The sequence below is a fragment of the Paramisgurnus dabryanus genome, chromosome 11 (assembly GCF_030506205.2).
Source record: "Paramisgurnus dabryanus chromosome 11, PD_genome_1.1, whole genome shotgun sequence".
Lineage (NCBI taxonomy): Eukaryota > Metazoa > Chordata > Actinopteri > Cypriniformes > Cobitidae > Paramisgurnus > Paramisgurnus dabryanus.
In genome coordinates, this window is record NC_133347.1 from 5,484,654 (window position 1) to 5,508,125 (window position 23,472).

General features: G+C 36.8%; 1 protein-coding gene across 2 annotated transcripts; it reads right to left on the bottom strand.

Moving 5' to 3' along the window:
• Positions 1-5,421: 5,421 nt before the first annotated feature.
• lhx2b (LIM homeobox 2b) lies at positions 5,422-14,676 on the bottom strand. 2 transcript variants are annotated; one of them, XM_065247881.2, is made up of 5 exons: positions 13,746-14,676; positions 12,226-12,428; positions 11,196-11,563; positions 8,054-8,259; positions 5,422-6,911 (listed from the first exon to the last, which is right to left on the bottom strand). In XM_065247881.2, the coding sequence occupies exons 1-5, from the start codon at positions 13,974-13,976 to the stop codon at positions 6,621-6,623; spliced, it is 1,299 nt and encodes a 432-aa protein (XP_065103953.1). In that variant the 5' UTR covers positions 13,977-14,676; the 3' UTR covers positions 5,422-6,620. The 2 variants fall into 2 exon arrangements, with proteins under 2 accessions (XP_065103953.1, XP_065103952.1); XM_065247880.2 differs by having other exon boundaries at positions 11,196-11,566.
• Between the last annotated feature and the right edge of the window lie 8,796 nt (positions 14,677-23,472).

The window sequence follows — 23,472 nt, forward strand, 5'->3', positions numbered from 1 at the left end:
AGCAGACTTGCTAACAAACACTCGTTTCTCTTACATGTTTTTTTGGCCATCTAAACTCAAGTGTTGTGTTGTGATGTGTACGTAGTCATTTGTCTAATTTCGATTGCTTATGGCCAACGAATAACGGCCAATGTTATGAAATAATGCAACGTATACAATTAACTTTGTCAATACATTTTGTAATGTTTACATTACAATTAAAAAACAAATGAAATTATACAGTAGACATAACGTTAGACTATAGACTGTTTACTTGTGATTAAGCTGCAATCTTGTAAAAACGTAATAAGCCAGCAAACGCGGTAGGCTACTTTTATTATTATATGCCTACTCTACACTTGGCATAAACTTCATATTATCCTATTACCATCATCTGTAGTTTAGTAGACATGCAGTAGCCTAATATTTGTATGAAACTGTGAAACATTCCCTGGTCATTATCTTCGAAGTCCATCTCACGCCCAACACTATCCTAACAGGTACGTACAGAGTGGGCGTGCGAAATTACGACAGTTGCAAGTTTTCCCCAGTGACTCTAGGGGTCGCTGTTTGACAAAAACATCAAACTGCATGGAATGCCTTTAATTTACTATGACAAATAGACAATGTCACAGGCACGGTCAACTTTGGAGTGGTATTTCTAAGAAAGAGAACAGAATATCAAAAATCTGTTCGGTCATTTCTGTGTGGATTGCTCCAAACATTATACGAGCAGTACCTGGCATAAAATAAACAAAATTTGTAAAAGGAGTAGCGAAAAAATCATCTACCATATGCTTTACAATAACACATGAACAGAATGTTGGAAAATGACAAACGAGGTATCGTTGCAATCGGCATAAACCAGTGAATACAATTTCACAAAGAAATTAATATCAGACAAAGTATTCAGAAGTTATAAGCAGTTCCATAAGAACTGTTATAGTTTATAACCCCTAGGTGGCGCTGTACTCTGACTTCCCAGGTACCTTCAGGACATCATGTCGAAGCTCCTTACTAATTTTTGCGCGGATATGTCCAATAGTTCAAAAAATATAACAAATTATGTGAAATTTCAAAATGGCGGACAGGCGGTTCGGTCAAACCCGGCATAATACACATCGACAGATGCGGCATGAGGTAAGCAATCCATAGACATCAAGATCATAATTTTCTGACAAACAGTTCAGAAGTTATGGGCAAAAATAGCCTATTTTCATATCTCATGACCCATAGGTGGCGCTGTCACCAAATTTGAGAATGAACTCCAAGTTCATGATCCACATGAAGTGTACCAAATTTCATTTCAATTGATCAAAGAATGGCCGAGCTACAGCTTCAGAACCATTTTTGCGTCAACCTCGTTAAGTTTGCGCATTTATTACTTTTGAAAAAAGATAAATATCAAAATTCTGTTCGGTCATTTCTGTGCGGCTCACTCCAAAGTTCACCTGTGCCAAATTTCATAACAATTGAACCAAATTTGAAGGAGGAGTAGCGAATAAACGGAATACTGTACATTTCAAAATGGCCGCTACTGTAATGGGTGGAGTTTTACTGTAAGGTATTAAAAACAACAAGCATGAGGAGAGCAATCACGTGTACTAAGTAGAATTTTCATAGATCAAGCGGATCAGCAGTTATAACCATTTGAACATTGAATTTTTGCACTGCTGGTGGCGCTATAGAGTTAGGACTAGAGACCCCATTTTTGGTCACATGACTTTTTAAGACCTCCACTACAACTGTGCCAAATTTCATCATTTTCCTACGTACGGTTCATAGGGCTGCCATAGACTCCCATTGGGGAAGATGAAGAATAATAATACTGACAGTTCCAATAGGTGCCTCAGCACCTTCGGTGCTTGGCCCCTAATAATAGAGTACTTTGGTATTATCCAACATGTTTGTTAAAGGGGACATGTCACAAGACTTTTTTAAGATGTCAAATAAATCTTTGGTGTCCCCAGAGCACATATGTGAAGTTTAAGATCAAAATACCATATAGATAATTTATTATAGCAAGTTAAAATTGCCACTGTTTATGTGTGTGCAAAAATGCAATTGTGCTTTGAATTGGATAGTGCAGATTAAGGAGCCAGGATTATTATTAAAAGGGCTCCTTATGACATCATAAGGAGAGCCAAATTTCAACGACCTATTTTTTCACGTGCTTGTAGAGAATGGTTTACCAAAACTAAGTTACTGGGTTGATCTTTCTTTTTCACATTTTCAAGGTTGATAGAAGCACTGGGGACGCAATCATAGCACTTAAACATAGAAAAAGTTTCATGCCATGGCCCCTTTACATTATTTGTTGTGTTTTAAATTTTTGGTTTTCTAGTAGCAGCGTTATTTATGTTTTTTTATTGTAAGACACAAGCAGGGAGTGGCCTAGTTGTGTGCTGGTTAATTAAACCACTAGTTGAACATTGGAGAAAGCACAAGTTAACTGGACCGAATAGATCCGGGAAGCCTGTCGCCATCACATGCAGTAGTAAATGTCTTTAAAAACCTCTGACACATTGCGGTGTCTTAAAAATCTCAGCGTACATGTCAGGGTCCGATCAGAAATATTCAGCTCAATGTGATGAGATTTAGATTGTGAACAGTCTGAAATGAGGTAATAATATTCCATATTAAATTTTATTGGACCGACTATTTCCAAAAAGGCTGTTGCGTGTTTTAAATAGCAGTCTCTCTCTTTATAAAAGCATTCATCGTGTGGCTTAATGCGGTAATGTGCTGTACATCTGGGCACCACATTGGCTTCCACGGTGGCTGTCTGGCTCTGGCACCCATCGTGAGCCCATTACAACCCAGTCTGCCAGGCCTCCAGGAGCCCGAGCGATGGGCTTCAGGCCAGACCACTCCAGAATTCTTTTAAGCAAACAGCAACCCAAAGAAAGCAAAGATGCAGGGAGTCACAGATCTAATGTTTGTCGAGATTTTCAGGCCAGAGTGAGTTTAAAGCTTCCTGGCAAACGTGCCAAACATCAAGGTATGATGAACATGTGACTGTACATTTTAAATGGGCTATAATAAACATTCCAAGCGTTCCACTGTTCACCTTTAAAACATTATTACTGCAATACTCTACGTTTATGAGTGCGTTTTGTACACCATTTTTTTCTTTAAGCTTATAAATAATGCACGGCTCATACAGATGCATCAATGCACTGCAAAAAATGATTTTCAAGAAAAAAAATTCTTAGTATTTTTGTCTTGTTTTCAGTAAAAATATCTAAAAATTCTTAAATTAAGATGCTTTTTCTTGATGAGCAAAACGACCCAAGAACATAAGTCTAGTTTTTAGACCAAAAATATCAATTTTAAATGATTTTTTGCATAAAACAAGCAAAAAAATCTGCCATTTTTTCTTGAAAATTTGCTTACCCCATCGGCAGATTTTTTTCAATGTGTGTCGTTTTTGTAAACATTTTTTTTTTCTTTTGTTTTTACCGTAAGCCTGATTATAAAACGTTATTTTTCTCTGATCAAAATTTAAAGCTGTCACATCACATATTATAATCATTTTCTTAGAAAGAAAAGCTTTTAGGGAAGAATTGATATACTCAATGCTGGGTTATTTTCAACCCAGAGTTAGGTAAAAGACAAGAAAACCCCAGCCATTGGGTTAAATTGCACCATAAAATGTTTATATTTGTAAATCTAAATGTGACAGAGCTTTCGACGTTGCTGCCCCTAAACTCTGGAACAGTTTACCCCTTACTATCAGGGCCTCTCCATCGCTCAGCGTTTTTAAATCAAACTTAAAGACTAATTTTTACATCCTTGCATGTGATGTTGTGTACAGTACTTTTGATGTTTTTTATATGTGTATATGTGTTTTTCCTCTCCTTTTAATTTTTGATTTCTGTTGCTTCTAAAGTAACTTTTTATTGTAAAGCACTTTGGATCAACAATGGCTGTTTTAAAGTCAGTCCCTCCAGAAAAACGTGATTATGCGATCGCATGATTCAACGCATAAAGTCCGCATATTTATGTGGGGGCTGCATTTTTTCAATTACGCCGCACTTTTGCAGCATAAATTGCAGATTTCCGTGCGCAAAATATGCAGGGCTTGCATGATTTCATAATCCCCGCATTTTTGTAGCAAAAATCACATATATCTTAGCAGAAAGTTGAAAATGTTGCATTTTCTTCAAACAAGCGCAGCCATGTCCCCTGTTGCCATGGGAACTTTATGAAGTGACGTGATTATGTGACGTTCGACTCCATTGAAATGCTGCAAAAGCTGCAAACAGTTTTTGCAAGTTCCCGCAGTTTTGCAAGTTCCCGCAGTTTTGCAAGTTCCCGCAGTTTTTGCAAGTTCACGCAATTTTTGCAAGTTCCCGCAATTTCATCGCATAAAATTGCATAAATATCCCGCATATTCCTTAGCATTTTTTAAGAAAACGTGTCGCAAGATCAAGGATTTGTGCCCGCAACAATTACAAAAAATCTTTTTATAGAAGGACTGTAAATTTGTGCTACTGTATATAAATAAATTGACTACCAAGCAACGGGTTGGGGTTATCCCTTTTTGACCCCATTGCTGGGTTAAAAAATTACCCTGCATTTTTTTAAGTGTATACCTTCAATAAAAAAATTTTAACTAAAACATTTAGGCCTGTGGCCGGTTGCATAAAACTTTAAGACTAGTCTTAAAATTTAGTCATGAATTTTATTTTTCAAGACTGATCATAACTGTTTCAAGTATGTAACATAGAAAGGTAGATTGGTCTAATTTAAATCCAAATAATAAGACTGATTAGCCCTAACTAATTGCTAGTTAGTCAGAATCATTCTTAAGACGCAGTCTTAACGTCACAGCTATGTTTATGCAACCGGCCACTGGTTTCACAGACAAGGCTTAGCTAGAGTCAGGACTAGGCCTTAGTTATATTAAGATGTAAAAGCATATTTTATACTCATGCTTTAAAAAAAGACGTTGTGTATCTTGAGACAAACAATAGTACTGGCATATTTCAGCGCAAGTTACTTTTAGTTTAGACAGCTCAAACATGTGTTTTAGTCTAGGACTAGCCATAAATCTTATCTGTGAAACAGGGAGTTATATTTATAAAACGTTTTATTTCTATTATTTATTTATAAAACGAGACAGTTATAAAAGTTTTTATTGCACTAAGCTGAATTTTTTCCAAACTATTTTAAAGAATCAAATAGCAAGTTTAAGAATTGTTTTTCATTTTAAATTTAGTACCACTATAATGGCATTTTGGTTGTTTGGCAATTGGCGATATCATTGATGTTAACGTTTATAATTAGTTTGTTTGTAATATAATGTTACTTTTTGTTCTTTATTACATTCATTCATTCATTGAATGAATTCTCGATATGTGTTTATGAACATGCATAAATATGTTACCGTGCTAATCAAAGGATTTGAAATTGGTGAAAATAATGAGGACCACAGAATAGTGATTCAATTTTTTATATTTTACAGAACTGAAGATTTACATCAAAGGGTATACTGCCAGGGTTGGACTCAATTACTCAATAATCTGTCAAAACTGTACAGCATTTTCAACAAGCAGCCTCTGGTTACCATGGAAACATACCCTGTCTCCAACACTGTCACATCCTAATGGTTGAAAAAAATCACCTAACTGAGTGAAAAAAACACGTTTCCTTCCATAAATCAAGTGTTTATTTGTGATAAGATCCATTTCATGGTGCTATTCCCATCATGGTTTGTCTTTAACAGATAACAGCCCGCCTCTCCGTGATGTTTTCTCTATCAGTGCATTAAGTCGTCTCGGGAGATCGAAACGTGCCGTCCCGTTTCGTATGTACTGCTTCGTATCCAGTGATGTCAGAGTGAGGTAATATGTTGGAATGAGAATATATGGACGTACACAAACTCTGCTTTTCGTGCGTGCCGTGTTGACGCCGAATTATCGTTTTCATTCAACAAATTAAAATACACGTTTTTCTATGTAATTCTTTGAACGATGCTAACAGGGCTTCAGTGACTACATTGCAGGATTTAAGGCACATGACAGTCAGGCTATCGTTTGCTGTTTACACTTATCTCATCATTATTCACATTGTAATCCGGCATCCTCACACAGACCCCTGTGTGTGAACATAAATAAGAGGTTGACGGTTGAATCAGTTCCCATCAGCTGCAGTCTCAGTCTCTTTCTGTAAACATTGCTGGGGGACATATAAAATTAAATGCGAATCCAGTCTCTTTAATAGTTTCAAAGACTTGAAAATGATCAACAGATCTGTCAGTGAGACTTAAGTCTTCCCCAAGATTCAATACTCTAAAGCGGCTCACGGACAAACGTGAGTCGTCGTAAAATCTTTTGACTTCAATTGGCCCTATCACTGGCCTCTACAAAAGATGCCCAGGTAGATCGGTTTTGATGTTTTTTAATGACAGTAGGTCGTTGATGAATGACTATCACAATGAAATGGAGCAATGAAATAAAGACGATCAGTGCTAACGTAATGCTGCATTTCTAATTTCAGTGGATTTTTCCACATGAATTGAACAAGATGTTGAAGATGTTCCTCTTTGAATCGGAGCCGAACCCTGGTCGCATCCATGACCGGACTTCACAGGAAGCAGGTGTCTGTGTGCTCGCGTGTCCTCTGAATGATGATCATCAGAAAAGGCTGGTCAACGTGCTTTGCGAGGGACTTCGGCATTCGTGAACGTCCAGACTGCCTGGCACAGAGGTCAGTACAGATGTGACGGTTGGCATGGTGGGGTTCGTAAGGTCTGTAAGGGTGGTGGGGGTACTGGACGGACTCATGGAGGCATTGGATATCTCTGAGGCAGGTCCAGACGGTGTTCCTCCAGGTAGGGTCGACCCGTCCGAGGCCTTGTCCACACCTGTGTTCTCCTGACGGAGAAGGTTCCTTCTGAACTTGGCCCGAGCGTTCTGGAACCAGACCTGGTGTGACAAAATAGCGGCAGTTAGAGTCGAATCCATAAAGGAGAGAAACGTGTGAAAATGTTGTGATACACAGGGGACAGACATTTGTCTCATCAAAGCTTCATGACGGCTTTGTTTTCTGGCAATGATAATTAACGCTTTGAGATTGCATTCTTCATTTCTGCTCGTGAATATTTTGTCTATTTCTATTTTTTTGTTGTCTTTGGTCCCCTGATTGCTGTGCCGGAGCATTTACAAGCCAACTGCGTTTTGTTTTTCTGGTTTTGATAATGGCTGACAAACATATGAGCTTATTATTTGCAGATCTGATCTAAAACGCAAACTTTATTTACAGAAGAGATGCAATAATATTACATTTTTCCAACGATAGCTGGTTATTCAGAGTGACATATGCCGATACCGATAGTTTGGTGGTTATATTAACTTGCATTTAAATTCTGAAGATTACATTTTCTGAATGTTAATGACCATTAATATTGAACATTAAATTGAGATGTTTCTATAATTTTTTTATACACAGAGCTCAAATTCATTGCATTTTCCTTTTGATTAAGAGGATATATCGGCCGATAGTGAGAAAAATTGCTTTTATCGACCGATACCGATTATTGGCCAATATATCAGTAAATTTTTATACTCTTAAAAGTGCTGGGTTGTTTTAACCCAGGGTTGGGTCACTATTGGACAGAACACACTGCTGGGTTAAAATGACCCAACTGCTGGGTTGATTTAACCATACTGCTTGGTTGTTTCAACTCATAACCCAGCAAATGGGTTAAAACAACCCAGAATTTTAATGTAATGTTTTTATGTAATTCATTGAGATTTTTTCTCTGTATCTCCTTCTACATTCCTCCTGTGAATATCAATGCATTAAGAAATGTGACTGTCATGCATATAAATTATATTTGGTTACAATTTTGATTCCTCTTAAGTTGGCGCTGAAGTGAATGAATGTTTAACACGTCTGTATTTGCACTGCAGGAAAGTGCAGCTATAGTGATACACTGAACTGAACTTTTGACAAAATAATGTAGATGAATATAAAAAGCATGAGGTTAACATCTCAAGCTTGTTGTGAGATTACATTTATAGCAGCAAGCCAAAACCATTTTGCTAATTGGAAGGAGATTTCTGACCTGTAGCACACGCTTGGTTAGTCCTGTTTTCTGGGCCAACTGCTTCAGGTCCTTGGCATCAGGATTGTGGTTTATGGCGAAATAAGACTTCATGGTCCTTAGCTGATGGTGTTTAAAAGAGGTTCTCATGCGTTTGGTCTTCTGGTTGGTGCTGTATTGAGAGTCTCTGTCCATTGGATCTCCGTCATTCTCATTGCAGCTCAAAGCTGTTTGATTTGAAACAAAGTAAGTAGATATAAGCTACAAAATAAATATTTTTCCATTTTTTGATGCATTGAAAACATTTTGGTTTCAATGCATCAATAGAGAATCACATGCAATTGTAATTGACTGGGTTTTTTAGTAAGTTTCTTCATTGAGCTAATAAAAATACAAGCGTGAGAGTAAGATGGCTCAGTGTTTCATCATATACTGAAACGGTCAGGAGGTTCTCTCCCCTCGGTATTTTATTGTGTCTTTATGGCAATCCAGAAATGTGTTTAGTCTCAAATTTAGGCTGGATAACAAAAAAGCTGGAGCACAATGATGTTGCTGTGTTTGCAAGTTACTGCATATATAATAATCTGCACTATGATGTGGCCTTAAATCATATTGTGTTTATCTTTCTTTCTGAACACAATAAACATACTGTTGTAACTACAATATGGTTGTATTTGTAATGTAATTTGCATTGAACTAACAATGAACATTACTTCTACAGCATTTATTAATCTTAGTTTAAGTTCATTTCAGCTTTTACTAATTCGTTTTTAAGATCAAAAGTTGTATCTTTAAACATGAACAATTGTATTGGCATTAACTAACATTAACTGATTAAGTTTAATAAATGCTGAAAAACTGGTTCATGTTTATGCATTTACTATTGTTGCAAATACAACCTTATTGTTAAGTGTTACCCATGTTCTTATTCAACAGTATAAGATTTATAAAAGATTTGTTTTGCATCATACCAATCTGATTATTTTCACTTTTAAAAAAAAATTTCTGCCTTTAAAAACATCCTTTTCTTGAGCATCCTTATAGCACTAAAAGATTTGGCTATTTCAGAACAGTGCAAAATGCCCCCTGCAAATGGACATATGAATCTTTCTGTTTATAAGATGACTGTTGAATTTAATTGTAAAATAGCCCACAGCATTCATCGTTGGGCACGAGTGTTTAGGAGATAGGCCCTTCTCAATGTGTCAGAAATGTGTTTGCGCCAGTTCCACATTCTTGGCAGAAGTTTATGTGTTGCTAGACGCATGACAGTTCGAAATTATGTTTTCTCTGACAACTACAAATATTAGTCATTGAAAATCGTCTGATCAACACTTCAGATAATTAACCTTGAAGGCTTACAACGCTACACATGGTGAACAAATGTTTCCTCCTGACAGAAATATGGTCATTGAGAAATACTGTTACCTTTACCATGATAGATGTCAAAAACAATTATCTCTAACACAGAATTATTAATCTGCACGTGTTAACTCTATTAAGCAATAATGAATTATTGTTTATCATTTTTCAAGGTTTTTCCTTTTATTTGTGCTGTTGTTTAAAGTGTGATCTGATGGGGGCAGCAATGATCTGAAAGCAGAGAGAGACTTTATAGTTCATACACTTTGTGTAACACGTCGGTATTGTTAAGATGGTTGTAAAGAGTTGATCTGATTTTAAAAGTACCATTTAACATATCATTTTCAATCTGTAATATGAAATATTGGGTAATAAGAGCTGGATAATCCAATGATTAACTGAACAAACGAAAGATCCATGACAACAAACGTTAACAAAAATACCAAAGTTCGCGTGTAGTAAAAGAAATAACTGTAACAGCATTACATGTTTTTTGTTTGTTTGTTTTTGCGAAATTACCACTCAAAAATACCATAACAATATAAACATAATAATAATAATAATATAAATGTTATACCAGAGGTTCTGACATAAACGTGAAATAACTTGACGATCTCAGAAACGATGTTTGCATTTTAAAACGTTCAAAATGATATTTTCATCGGAAATAAATAGCGTCAGTAACATCTCATTTGCTTCTCGCTTTATTCAAGTCAGACTTCTAGAAGTAAAATGACTGAAAACAATTTCTGATCTTTTTATAGCACACGTAGAAACAGTGTAATGGTAAATTAATTTGTTAGTCTGCTTGGAAAAGTTTCACGTGCTCCCTTTCTCTCTCACTCACATACACACACACATCATCCCTCCCTCTTTCTTTTTCTTTCTTTCGTTCGTTCTTTCTTTTCTACTTTCTTTTCTTTTTAATCTTCTAAAAGTCTCGACTAGCATCTAAGCCATTTTCCACTTGTCAGCCCCTGTAGTCGTCATCATTCCTCTGTTTGGTCCTCGAGCAGGGGCCCAAATGCCCCGCTGAGGGGCCCGAAATGCCCGAGCGAATGAGTCACGTTGTTCAACACAAACTCAAGTGTTTGGCAGAAATCTGTGATGTGTATCGATTGTATTAAATAAGTGAACCATAGTGCATGATTCGTGCAGTTTTATTTGCGTACAAGTGTACATTAAAAATACCAAAAATACGGAGATTAACGTAAAATAACATAAAACAAATATATGTTTGATGTTTTTTTACGTTATTTTATAAGGCTAAGGCTAAATATGTAACAAAGACATAAGGAAAAATATAACAAACAGGGAAATTAAAAGTATTTAATTAAATAATAATAAGTATTGTTTTATTATTAAACTTAAATACTTTAAAATAATTTTAAATGATTCGCCTGTTTAAGCCTGCTTTTAATTTTTTGTTAAGTATATTATTTAAAAGAGCTAATTAAAATCATATTCATGTTTTTATTAGCCTGAGGTGATTAGATGTCAGTTTATTAAATCGATGCCACATTCAATTATTCATGTGTCGTAAAGCACTAAAAACAACTTTCTGCTTTGGCGGTGAAAGTAGCATGTTTTGTCTTGCCCTTCAAAGTCAATAAAACTTTCGTTTATTTAACCTTAACTATTAAAATATCGCAGAAAATTGCAGTTAGCAAATAACTAGCAACAATACCAACGAGAACATTGCCATGTGCTCTTAAGTAAAAGTTGTGATGGTCGATTTATTGTCGACTCAATAACAGGCATTTCAGATAAGAAATCCAAAAACATGATGTGAGGTTCTTACCTGCGTTGTACGCCGCTAAGTCTGCTCCGGGCCCCGGGCTCTTTCTCTTTCTCGGTCGGCCCTTCTGTACCGTGTTCACGCCGTTATAATAAGAAAGTCCTAGAGGTCCCGTGCTGCCCAGTCCTTTATTAGGCGTTACATCCGTGTGATTGAAATGCGTGGGGAAGTCTCCCTGGATGAGCGTTTCAAAGTGTAGCCTGCAGTACACTAGACTGTCTTTCATGCCGAAGTGGTCCCCAGTCGTCAGCATTTTGTTGCACGTCGTGCAGGTGAAACAGTTCAAGTGGTACACCAAATCCCTGGCCCTCATGACCATTTCCGAGGCCGAGATCCCGAGGTGGCACCGGGCACATCTCTGCACCGAAAACCTTCTGCGGGAGAACAGAGCAATTGTGACCCTTCAGCACACTTCAAACCCGAACGTGAATACAACACATTAAATGCTTTGCATAAATAAATACCGACTATTGTTGATGGGAAATGATCGAATGCACGTGCAGTGTTTTGATATCTGGCCCTGTGTAAATATTCTGACGTGCATGATGCATTAGCTCATTCAGTGATAATGTCTCCAATAATGACTAAATAACCTACAATTGAGACAGTCACGTGCCATAGTCTAATTGAAAATGGTAATGGGTTAAACGTTTACTTATATGATTATCTTAATGGGCCTTGCTTGATTTATAAATGATATAATGCAGGCTCAAGAAAATACCAACTTAACATTAAACAAGGTAGTTTTTCTATAAATAATGCGTTTCTTTTTTTTCGAACAGATCGTTTAATAAAAATGTTATAATTTGGCGTCCAAATAATATACTACACGATTTATGTTTTGCATTTATGTTTTGTTTTCTTAATTTAATAGATTATATATACATACAAATGAAATACGTTTGGCAAACAACAAATACCACTGTATGTCGATAATGAATGTATTAAATTGTCAAAACAACACGAGTTATTGCGGTATTTTAACAAAACGATCAGCTAGCCTACTCCAGTACTCCATGTGTGTTTTGCACACCTGTAATAATCCTCTTTGCAGTAGATGCTTCCATCTTTGCTGAAGCAGGTGAGCTCAGACTCCAGGTTTAGTTTACACTCACAGCACTTCAGACAGCGCATGTGCCACTGTTTATCCACGGCGAGCAGGTAATAGCGATCCGAGATCTTTCCTCCACAGCCCGCACACAAAGCCACCCGATCCCCGCTGATAGAGGGCATATTCTGCAGAAATACACATGGACTCAGTAAAGACCTAAACACAAACACAAGTCTCACACAAACAATATTTTACTCCAGCACTCATTTCTGTTATACAAATGCATGGGAATTAGTAACAGATAAATATATAATTATTTAAAGCGAGTATAGATGCAATACTTGGCATAGCCCAAACACTATTTTAAATAAAATGTAATTTTTTTAACAACAACAAAAACAAATTATTAGTGTATCACTAATGTTCAGAATGAGGTGGTGTAATATCTTATTCACAATCCATGTGCTTGAGCAACAGTGGACTGTATAAGAATAGAAATTTTAACTTCTTTTTTGTTTAATAAAATATTGATATTCGATAGGAAATGCCAAATATAAATATATTTGCAATAATACAATTTAATGTAGTTTAAAAAATAAAATAAGAAAGACATTTAAAGAACTCTGAACGCAAATCGCCCGCGGTCCTTTAATAATGTTTTTTTTTACCATTGTCTGCATTTTGGTCTGCAGTATAAATTAAACTGTTAATCATCCTTAAGTATCACAGCTGCCAAACAAACTGATAAATTTGTGTAATTTCCAAAGTATTAACTATAAAGGGTTCAGCCTTATATTTTAAAGTTAATAACAAACATTAAGACTTAAAAAGATGTAAATTTGATAAGTTCCCACCTAATGTCTGTCTGCTATTTTTTGTGGGTACCTTCTCATTGTAATTAATTTTACTTTGTAGATAAATTAAAACACAGAATGTCGATTTCATTATTGAGCTTCACATTTATTTATGAAACTCATATTGATTGTGCAGCATAAATGGCAAAACTTAAATTTACTGATATGATGTTAATTCTAGAAACGATATCCTTCATAGAATAATACAATCAGTAAAAGCAACTAAAATAGTTTGCAACTAACATTTTCTCGCTGTCAGTGTTTAAAATGTAATACTTTTCAAATAGTTTTCAGGTCGATAATGTCAAATTAATTTACTTTTAAATGTTTTTGTAAAATCTTTTATTTTCAAAATTAAATAAGACTATTTGTCGCAAGAACAAACTTAAAACGAATCGAATGCATTTATCGTATGTCGTAGATTTATTTGACTACTTGGAATACAGCCGTGACAAAAGACCACAAGCAATGCATTGAAGAACAGGCCTGTTATTTTGGTTTCACAAAAGTTTGAAGTTTGTTTTAATAAACAAGATCGAAATCACGTCTCTGAGCCTCTATATCACTGTCTGGATAACGGTTCAGTTAACATGGGCTATCAGAATTTTCAGGCAAGCGCCTGGAGCGAGAGGCATGGCTTTCTCCTACCGTCTCTGTTTCCCCCATATCTATGGCCGAGCTGATAGTCGCCGAATCGCTCTTTCCTCTCCGCTCCATTTCTTCCATAACACCATGCATCTCGCCTCCAGGCAGACCGTGGAAAAGCATCGTTGCCGCAGATGAGACCGAATAGCACGTGCTTCCGTCAGATCTGCAACCCAAGATTTCCGTGAGACGCACTTCTAGGTCTGTGCAGTTCATATGACCTCTCTCTTTCATTAAAGAAATCCCGTTTGAGGATCTGATCGAGCTAATCGTTATTCGTTTATCAAGACTGTCCACTCCGGATGCATTGAATGCAATAATTTCTCAGAGCGCAAAACATGCAGCAGGTACAGATAGTATTGGTGTTGTAACCTATGTGAGCATTCCAGAGCTTTGAGCACATACCAGCTACTGATGCCCCCTCTACATGTGCAACACTGGACCCTCCTATTTCTTCGTGAGTAACTTTCTGTTACCACATTTAGGACATGCATTTGTCAGTGTTAGATCTCAATAGTTTTTCAATCTTCTCTTGTCTCGTCAGAAATCAGTCTTGGTCTGTTGCCACACAGAAAAAAAATCCGACGTTGCATCACCGAAGAATAAAAAATATAATCCCGAAATGCCTGGGAAGCGACTAAATGAAGATAGAGATCGTGTAAGTGATTATATATTCATTCTCGTCTCTTCAGTTCCTTCACGACAGTTTGTTATGACGCGCGCGCGCAAAGCGTCCAACTTCAGCAGCTTGGATGCGCAGGAAACGCTACTAACTCAATGGTTTTAATAAATGAGATGTCGTATGTTGTATTTTCTGTTGTTGTTCGTCCAGCTTGCAGTAACCTCAGCGTGTAGGTAATTGAGGAGGAGGTGGAGTTGAGGACACTTTTGGTTTGTATAATCCAGTGAGGCAGTGAGGTATAGGCTGATCCAACCTCCCTGTGCTCTTCCCTCTCCAAACGCACGCAAACCCAACGCGCCTTTTCTACCGGGACTTTTACGTCACGCCGTTTCGTTCGTGATTATTGGCTGTTCGAACTCCTGATAGACTCGGGTATCGAATTGTTGCGGAGATTTTTGTCAAATGGACTGAAATGTCATGGTAACTCCAGACTTCCTAAAATACGCATTTTTTATGTCGTTATATATAAAAATGTATTACTACTTTAGACATAAATAGTTTTTTGTAAATGCTGATAACATGCCTGTAAATTAATTTGTTTGTATATACATTGGAAATGCATTTAAAGTAATTAATTAACTTTTTATTCGTCTTTGAATCTAAATCGCTTTTCTATCAATTATTGATGTTAAAATGTTCTCATTTTGTTTTTTACTGTTTAACTGTTATTTTAGCGTTTCAGATGAAGTGTGACTTTATAAAAGGGATGCAGATGCAATGTGACGATAAAAAAAATCTCTTTTTTTAAACCACTAGGCTGATTGGTCTGCGGATTGATCTGTTCTAGCAGACAAGCTGCTCGGGCGTAATACGGCACCAGACCCGGGCAGACCCCCGGTCAGACCCCAGTGACTGATTGAAACAAAAGAAGAGCGGAATATACTTCACACCCCTGACAGCATTCAATTTACTTTTACAGAAATGACTGTGAGAAGTCCAATTAACGTCAGAGAGATACTGAATTCAGCTGCTTTGTAAATCTAACACAATTTTTTTTGTCCTGTTTAATAAGGTTTAAAAATCTACAAAAGTTTAAAAAATAAAAATCTATATTTTTAATGTACATGGGTTACCTCATATTTTGGGTATTTTCCAGGCCACCAGCAATACTCAATGACTTTTTAAAAATGTACGTCTTTCTGCAGACGTTCTGTAAAATATAAGAACAATTACATTACACTTTACCAAATACTCTTAAAATGTATTCGCTGATTTATTAATGTTTAACGTCTTTCTTTTCTTGTTTTTTTTCTTTAAAAATCTCCATGATGTGGGTGTTTGGAAAGCAGAGACAACCCTCACAATGAATATCTTGGGTCATTCATTATTAATGGCCGTAGTCTTTTGTACTTCATATGGACTGCTGTGAGCCACTGCTTCCAAATCCCAATAGCCCATATTTATATTACCTTTGCATCCATCCAACATAATAGGTGTTGATTCCAAAAGAGTGAGATCTGTCAGTGGTTAAAGAAGGATGGGAAATTATCAAATGCACAAAACAGACTTGTATCAAAGTTTAAGACAATTAAACTTTAATTTAAATTATGCGTTTATATAAAGTTTAACATTATTAAGCCACATATTATCAGATTTTGCTTTCAATTACTCTTAGTTTTTTGTTTTTATTGTTTTGTTTACTTTTGTTTTTAATGTAAGAATTCATAATGCACTTTTAATTGGCGCTCTGAACTTAATTGGCGAGTCAGTATTAATTTCGGGCCCTGGAGAACAGCAGTCCTCAGGAAAAAGCCAGTGGGAGGAACGAAGGCCCCACGTGACTCGTGTAAAGAAATAGTCGTGATTGTTCGCCTAAAAATGATCAATTGATTTTTGAGTGGCACTATGGGCAGAGTTAACACAGCATTTATACTCTCTAAGGAACTGACTTTAATGCTATTTGAAATGAACAGGGACTTCTCAGTGAGCTGAGGTTTCACAAAATGATGAAACGTTTGCAATTCTGTTAAATGTTTAATATTAAATAAAAAAGATTTACAGAATAAGCTTTTAAAAATCGGATAGGGTGCTATCGGTTTTCCCATTGCGTTGATGCTCAGAGACACATTTGGCGACTTGCACATAAAAAATTAAAAACAATAAAAAATCATTTTTCATTTAATAAAAACTCATGGTTATCATTTGGATAATCTCTTTGATATATTTCCAATACCTTTATGAACACTTTGCACGTGTAAATTTAAGAGTAATAGATACAAGACCTAAACGCTGCCCTTTAAATATAGCACCTTAAAATCTTTTAAAAGGTTCAGGGAAGAGCTCGCCAGGTTAAATACTTAAAAATTGTAATATACTTCATTCTCCAAAAACGCCTGCATGTTTAAATATCAAAATTAATTGTGACACATTATCAGCTCGGTGACATAAACAGACACCTGGCTTTATGACAAGACCACGAGTCTAAATAAAGTAACAGGCGCTCATTAGAAATGCCACTTTGTTTATGTGCCTAATAAGGTGGATAGTAGCTACTGTATTTAAAAAAAATGCATTATCTAATATGTGGGGGAGTGTATGAAAAAGAAAAGTAGCTTAAATAAAAATAAATTTTCAAAAATTTGGATGACTTGGGTCAATCAAAACGTTTAAGAGAAAAAAAATATACGAATGGGTTAAAACCGTAATTATGGACTATTCCTGAGTGACGTTTCGCCAAATTCTCCACGTTTGCAGTCGCAGTAATAAATAAAAAATGCATCTCATTCCTGCATAATGGAGGATTAATAGATGGACATGCAAGAGAAAACAGCAGCATGCCCCCACTATCTTGCGTGTGTGCCAATACTGCGAATAGGAATTCCTATGATCAAAAACGACTGAAATATGCAGGACATTTATAAACTGACACAAACATTTAAGTTATAAAATGAAAAACAACAGAAATGCTTTCCGTTCTAAAAATACAGACTGATCTGCCACGAAAGAAACAGGTGCAGCTGCATGTAGAGTGACAAATATATCAGTGATGTATAACAATTTGCCACAGAGATTGTGACCTATTAAGATTATCTTTATATCAGTAGCGGTAGTGTAATCTTAGCCTATATTAGTAGGGATGTAGTAGACAGTCTATTTATAAAAGTAGCCTATCTTCAGCATTGAAGGGCAGGCGTTAATATTAAAGTTTTATTGCACAAATATGAAAAGGCATGTTAAGCTCCCAAATCCTTATGCAAATGAAATCCTGTATAATACCCTTAATTGAATACATGCATATTTATAAATGTGCGCTCACTGTCTAGAATAATGTTGGCTTATACATTAAACATTTTAGTGCGGGATATCTAAAGGCGTGTGTGAAATATGATATTTCATGAATGTGTTAAATTAAAAGGAAAAACTGTAAAGGACAAAATGCAGATACTCTAAACCTAAATGGCACCTTTACCGTTCTGAGCACAGCTTTAGGTTATGTTTTTTAGTGTGCTGTTTTTCTGGTCTATTTCACCTTTCAGAATAATCAGCATCTTTGTTTTTTAATGCAAGATTAAGGTTTGTCAGACCTCTGATTTCATAAACGTCTGCTTACTATTGTTCTATGTTTTTCAGTCAGATGTAATAGTGGGACCCCCGAATTTAATATGGTTTGTTCTTGAACACCGGGGAAACCGGCGCGTTTTGTCTGCCGTCTTTGTGCGTCTCCCCGTGATATTTCCCCCCATCGCGGATCAAACCGAGCGCGCCGCTCATATTTCTGCCATAAGATTTGGGGAACGAACAGAGCAACACTGCCTACCGTCACCCAGTGAACGGATCGCTAATCTTTTACAGAGAACAGTGTAAGCTGGGCTTTATCTCACGTTTAATAATAGTGCTGGGATATTTGATATAAAAAACAATCTAGTGTAAAAATGAAATAGATGAAATTGAAATAAAAAAGAACAGATAAAATGTTATAGACAGAAAGACTAAACAAAGTCAATATAAAGTCATACCCAGACATAATAGTTTAACTGGACCACATTGTTTTAATGTTGGTACACTCAGGGCATATGTTGGCTTGTCACGCGCGTTTGCTCAGCTTTGATTTAAAGTGGAGAAGTAGTGCTTTTCCTTGACCATTCTTTTAACCTATTAATGAGTTCAAGCTTTGCCCTTTACCTTCAGTCTGAATGAAATTCTTCCAATGAGGTGTGAGACCGGAAACTAGTAACAACTTCCTCATCATCGCACTCTTCCTCTGATATGAGGACAGAAGACTGATGCTGAGCTGTCGAGTAAAGAGCCTTTAAATGTGTGTGTTAAAATAAAATAAAAATACACTGTATTTACATGGAAATATGTAATGTGAGGTTAGATTTATTTTTAAAATATTCTAAAAACACATAAAGTCAAATAACTTGGATTGTTTTATTGAGAAACAATAAAACTTAAAAAGCTTAAGTTTTATGTTATGTTATAATAATAATCATAATATTAAGAATAAAATTAGTTTCAAAGTCTAAAAACATATAAACAACAACAAATAATAGCTGTTTTACAGTTTATGAGTTTATGAGTGGATATCTTCTCAAATCTACGCTTTAAATAAGTCAAACGAACTTATTTTAACACATTTATGTTGATAGATTGACATTTCAAAAGCTCGATTGGCATGGCAAGAATCAGCCTAATTTTTCAAAGCATTAAAGTATCGCGCGACTTCATATACATAAGTATTAAACGTATATGTGCCTTTCACTCAAAAAAAAAAAGAAATTCCGTTTATTTTTATATTTTTACATACATAAGTTGTAACAACCCAGCATTAAAAACAATCCAGCCTTTTAAAGTGCATGAGAAATGGTGACATTAACATACAACTTACTTTAATAATGAAAATCAGTCTTCAAGTTCACTTATCAGGTATCGCGATACACGTGTTCATTATTTAAGCTACTCGTGAAAGCGCGCGCAAGTGGACGGCAACTATAAGAAATCGCCTCAGAAATGTATCAAGAAAAATTACTTCAAAAGACATTTTCAACTTCAAAAGGCAATTTTTAAAAACTGAGTGGTGGGCAACTTTACCAATTAGATGTGGGGTAAAATGGCCATTCTGCTCGGGCCCTCAGTCTCATTATACACTCACACATTTGGAGTTGATTATAGACTGACTAACTTCTGGTGTTAACCTGTCAGTCTGGGGCCAAAAACCAGAAGAACACTGATAATTTTTTTTCGACATGGCACCCTTTTTAAAGTTCAGCACCTTCCTAAAGAGGTTTGTATTTTATGATAAGTAAATGGATTTTTCTGATGGATCTCCAAAATACAAGTGACATAAAGTGGCTTTATTAAGTGAGTGAATTAAGGTTAGTTTATTTACTTATTAAGACAAAAGTTTGAATTCTCCCTCATTTGCCAAGTCTGCCAAATGTAATACATGTAGGCATCAATGATTCATTGTGGTCTTATTGATTGTTTTGCAACTTAAATATAAAAAGCCAAGAGATGTTTTGAGAACTTTGTATGCATGTGAGTTTATCCTCATGAATAATGATAGGACGAACAAGCTTTCCAAAGAAGCTTTTAGTCGGTCTATTTGGGTTTTGTCCCACACTTTTGGAGAACCTCTGGCTCAGTTTAGAACCAGGAGGAAAAACATTTCTTTTGTTTGCCTCCATCCTTTCTCTGATTATTTGTCCCTGTAAGAGCAGTGAGCTCCATCCAGCATCTGCAGGCTGGATTAGCTGGAGAAGACGGAGCTTGTATTATATCCTGAAGGGGCTTGTACTGTAAAGCTTCCCTCTCCTTGCTTTTCTCCTCCTAAACATACCGCTGACTTGAATAGGAGGATAACTCTTTGTTAACAGGGCAACTATTAACTCACATGGAGTTAATCAGAGTCAGTGGAATGGTGTATGTATTAACATCTGAATGGGCCACAGTCTCCACTCTGCACTGCTTTATATGGTAGGTCCTCAAAAGGGGGACAAGGCTTTGCGCTTTAAATACTTCCTATTTCCAGTATTGGTTTGGCTTGGATGAGAAAGCTGTGTTTAAAAGTAAACACTTGCAAAAACACTTCCTGTTCTTAGTAATGTGATGTTGAATTCACATTAATCATCTTTGACATCCATTAATCGCTCATATTCAGTTAAATAGCCGAACTTGGCTTTAAAATGTTTGGATCACCAGATAAGATTAATACAGTGAGCGGCATGAACGGAGCAATTGCACAAAAATATTGTGGAGCATTAATGTGCTTGTTCTGTTCGTCTCTCGCTATGCTGACAGCAGTGTTAAGACTTAACTGGTCAAAGACAATGTGTTTCCTCTTTGTCTTTAGGTACACGGATAACGTGACCTCTTCATTCAGACCCCTGGCCCGCCGAACAGGAGGAAACACTAATTAACATCTTACAGCTCTCACTTGTTCTCAACACCAAGTGTGAAAGCGAATGTGTGCAAGTGTTATTTGAAGCATGAACAATTGAATATCTTCCTCTTTTTTAACATTCAGATTTATTTTTGCATCATCAGGAAGATTGAACCTGTCGTGCACCTAGTACTTGGAGGATGCTGTGGAGGATTAAACGAGAAGGCTAATGTTGTGTAAATTTCCTAAATGTCTATATGGTATCAGCTCTTCTGTCCTCCTCTGATTAGCTCTGCATGTGCTATTTGCTAAGCCTGCGGCCCGCTCCTCTTAAAGGCCTCGCTTATTTGTTCTTGATCATTTCATTGAATCGCTGGACTGTTGTCGGGGAAAGTAAAGCTGATGTGGAAACGCAGACTTAGTGGGATTTATCCAAGGGAGTGAAAAGGGCCTTTTCTCTGGTTTTGTTGGTTTAAACCTTGTCTTGCCACCCACCCCCCTTCCACCCACCAGACTAAAAGCTTTTGACATCTTCATGTAGTTCACAGTGGGCAGGCATTGTTTGCTCTTGTCAGGAGAGCGGATGGGGCTTTGCCCCTGTGAGCCTAGTGGCACAAGCGCAGGACTTTGCCGTGGACGAAAAGGGAATGGGGGGGCGGGTTCTCCGCTCCAGTTCGGGCCAAAAGCGGAGAGCTCCTCTCCAACCCCAGCCCCCCCACCCCCTTTCACATCCCCACAATATGGTCATTGTCCAGCAGTGAATAACGCGGCCACTCCGGAGATGTGGGCCGCTTCTCGGGCTCTGACTATGAACCAGATTTCTTTCTTCAGTGTGAATGAAGTCTAATCCATGTAAATATGGGACTTGTAGATAGGGGCTTTGCTGCAGAGGGGAGGAACGTGGAGGGTCGGTGGGGGGGTCAGCAATTTAACCTTTGACCTGACAAATAAGGAGCATGAAAGTTCCAGAATTGGCAGACAAAAAAGGCCTCCTGCAGCTGATTGAGTTTTCTTTGTGCCGTGCCACCGTATGAGAGTGACTGACAGATGACATGAGAAGACGAAGACATGCGTGAGTGACTGCATTACTGTACATGCAACGTGGAGGTGAGGAACAAGGTTTTATGTGTTTTTTTTACAGTTGATTGAAGTCTGAATGTTTTTAAGCTGATGGCACATGTCGATGCCAAACCGTAAAGGATGTCAAAGGAGTTTTTTTCCTGTACGTATTTCTCACACGTAAAATGTGAGCTTCCAAAGACCCCCACAAACACACAACACCCGAATGTTACTTGTAAAAACTTCAAGGGAGTAATAACAGAGCCGGTAAAGACACAAAACATGCTGTTAACCCCGATGGGCTGCTACCTTCACAATTGTGCTAAAACTTTATCTGCACACACTGCTAATTTTAAAAACAATTTATGATATATGTCAGATCCAAATTTATTGAAAATTTTTTGCAGAATTTCCAATTGGCTAATTGATTTTGTTAGGGTGGATAAAACACACAGGTGGCTGTTCATAATATCTTCGACTATAACGTCCAGAGTTTGTGTATGTGTCTGTTTGTGTGCCGTAGTGACCCCACCTTATCCAGACCTGTTCTTTTCATGACTTCCTTCCTGCTTTTAGCGTTTTATCGTTTCCTCTAGGGTAAGACAGTTTAAGAGGGCTGTCGTCTGATTGGTCCTTGTGCAGGATTTCAATCAATTAGCGATCTGTTCTAGTGGACTTTAAACATACACGTGCATTTGTTGGTGTTGGTCACCGATTGCCATTTCTCTATTTCCAGGTTCTTGACGATAAAGTATTGTTGTGACCCATTAATGTAACTTCGCAAGAGCAAACGCATGGCTAAAGTGAGTGTATGTGTGTATCTGTGTGTGTTTGTGAGCGTCTTGATTAGCTTGTATGTTTTCTTTTCCTTTCATGTGTTTTTGGTCTCCAGTGCTTTGTTCCTTTTATAATTACAGGAGTGTTCTCCTCGGAGAGCTCCGGTAGCCGCAGTGAGAAGCGCTCGCACACGCACTCCTCTCTCTCCCCTGCAAATACCCATTAAAGTGTAGAGCGAAAGCTGTCTGTTTATACCTTTTATACAGGGGCACAATTAAAAGAGAGCTAGATCAAAAAGATGTTGAAGTTGCTTTGGCGGGGTATGGTTCAAAAATGCAGAATATTGATGGCAAGCCATCATTTTTTTTAAATCATCAGGGAGAGTATGATCATTAAGATTACCTCAGCAATTCAGCCAACACACACAATGCTTCTCTTAAAAAAGCAAAAGCTCGTATTATCTGCAGAAACACCACGCCAGCATCATTTTAAGACATTATTTTAAGAATATTCTACTTTCATAAATATTTCAATAAATAATTTACTCAACTCCATGTTATCCAAGATGTTGATGTCTTTCTTTGTTCAATTAAGAAGAAATTAAGTTATTTGAGGAAAACATTCCAGGATTTTTCTCCATATAGTGGACTTTAATGGACCTCAACAGTTTGCAGTTTTAATACAGCTTCAAATGGCTATAAACCATCCCAACCGAGGCATAAGGGTCTTATATAGCAAAACGATTGTCATTTTGGCCAAAAAAATAAGTCCTTTTAATTGCACTGGCCTTGTGATTCGCAAGCTGAACCTTACGTATTATGCATCATGTCGAAAGTCATGCGTTACATATTTAAAATATACACTTGCGGACCATTTTAAACAAAAAAACT

Excerpts from the sequence above, each read along its gene's own strand:
- lhx2b (XM_065247880.2), bottom strand. The coding sequence starts at position 13,976 with ATGAAAGAGAGAGGTCATATGAACTGCACAGACCTAGAAGTGCGTCTC. Across the intron at positions 11,567-12,225 it reads TGCAAAGAGGATTATTACAG|AAGGTTTTCGGTGCAGAGAT; the intron begins GTGTGCAAAACA and ends GTTCTCCCGCAG. Across the intron at positions 8,260-11,195 it reads CTTAGCGGCGTACAACGCAG|CTTTGAGCTGCAATGAGAAT; the intron begins GTAAGAACCTCA and ends CAAATCAAACAG.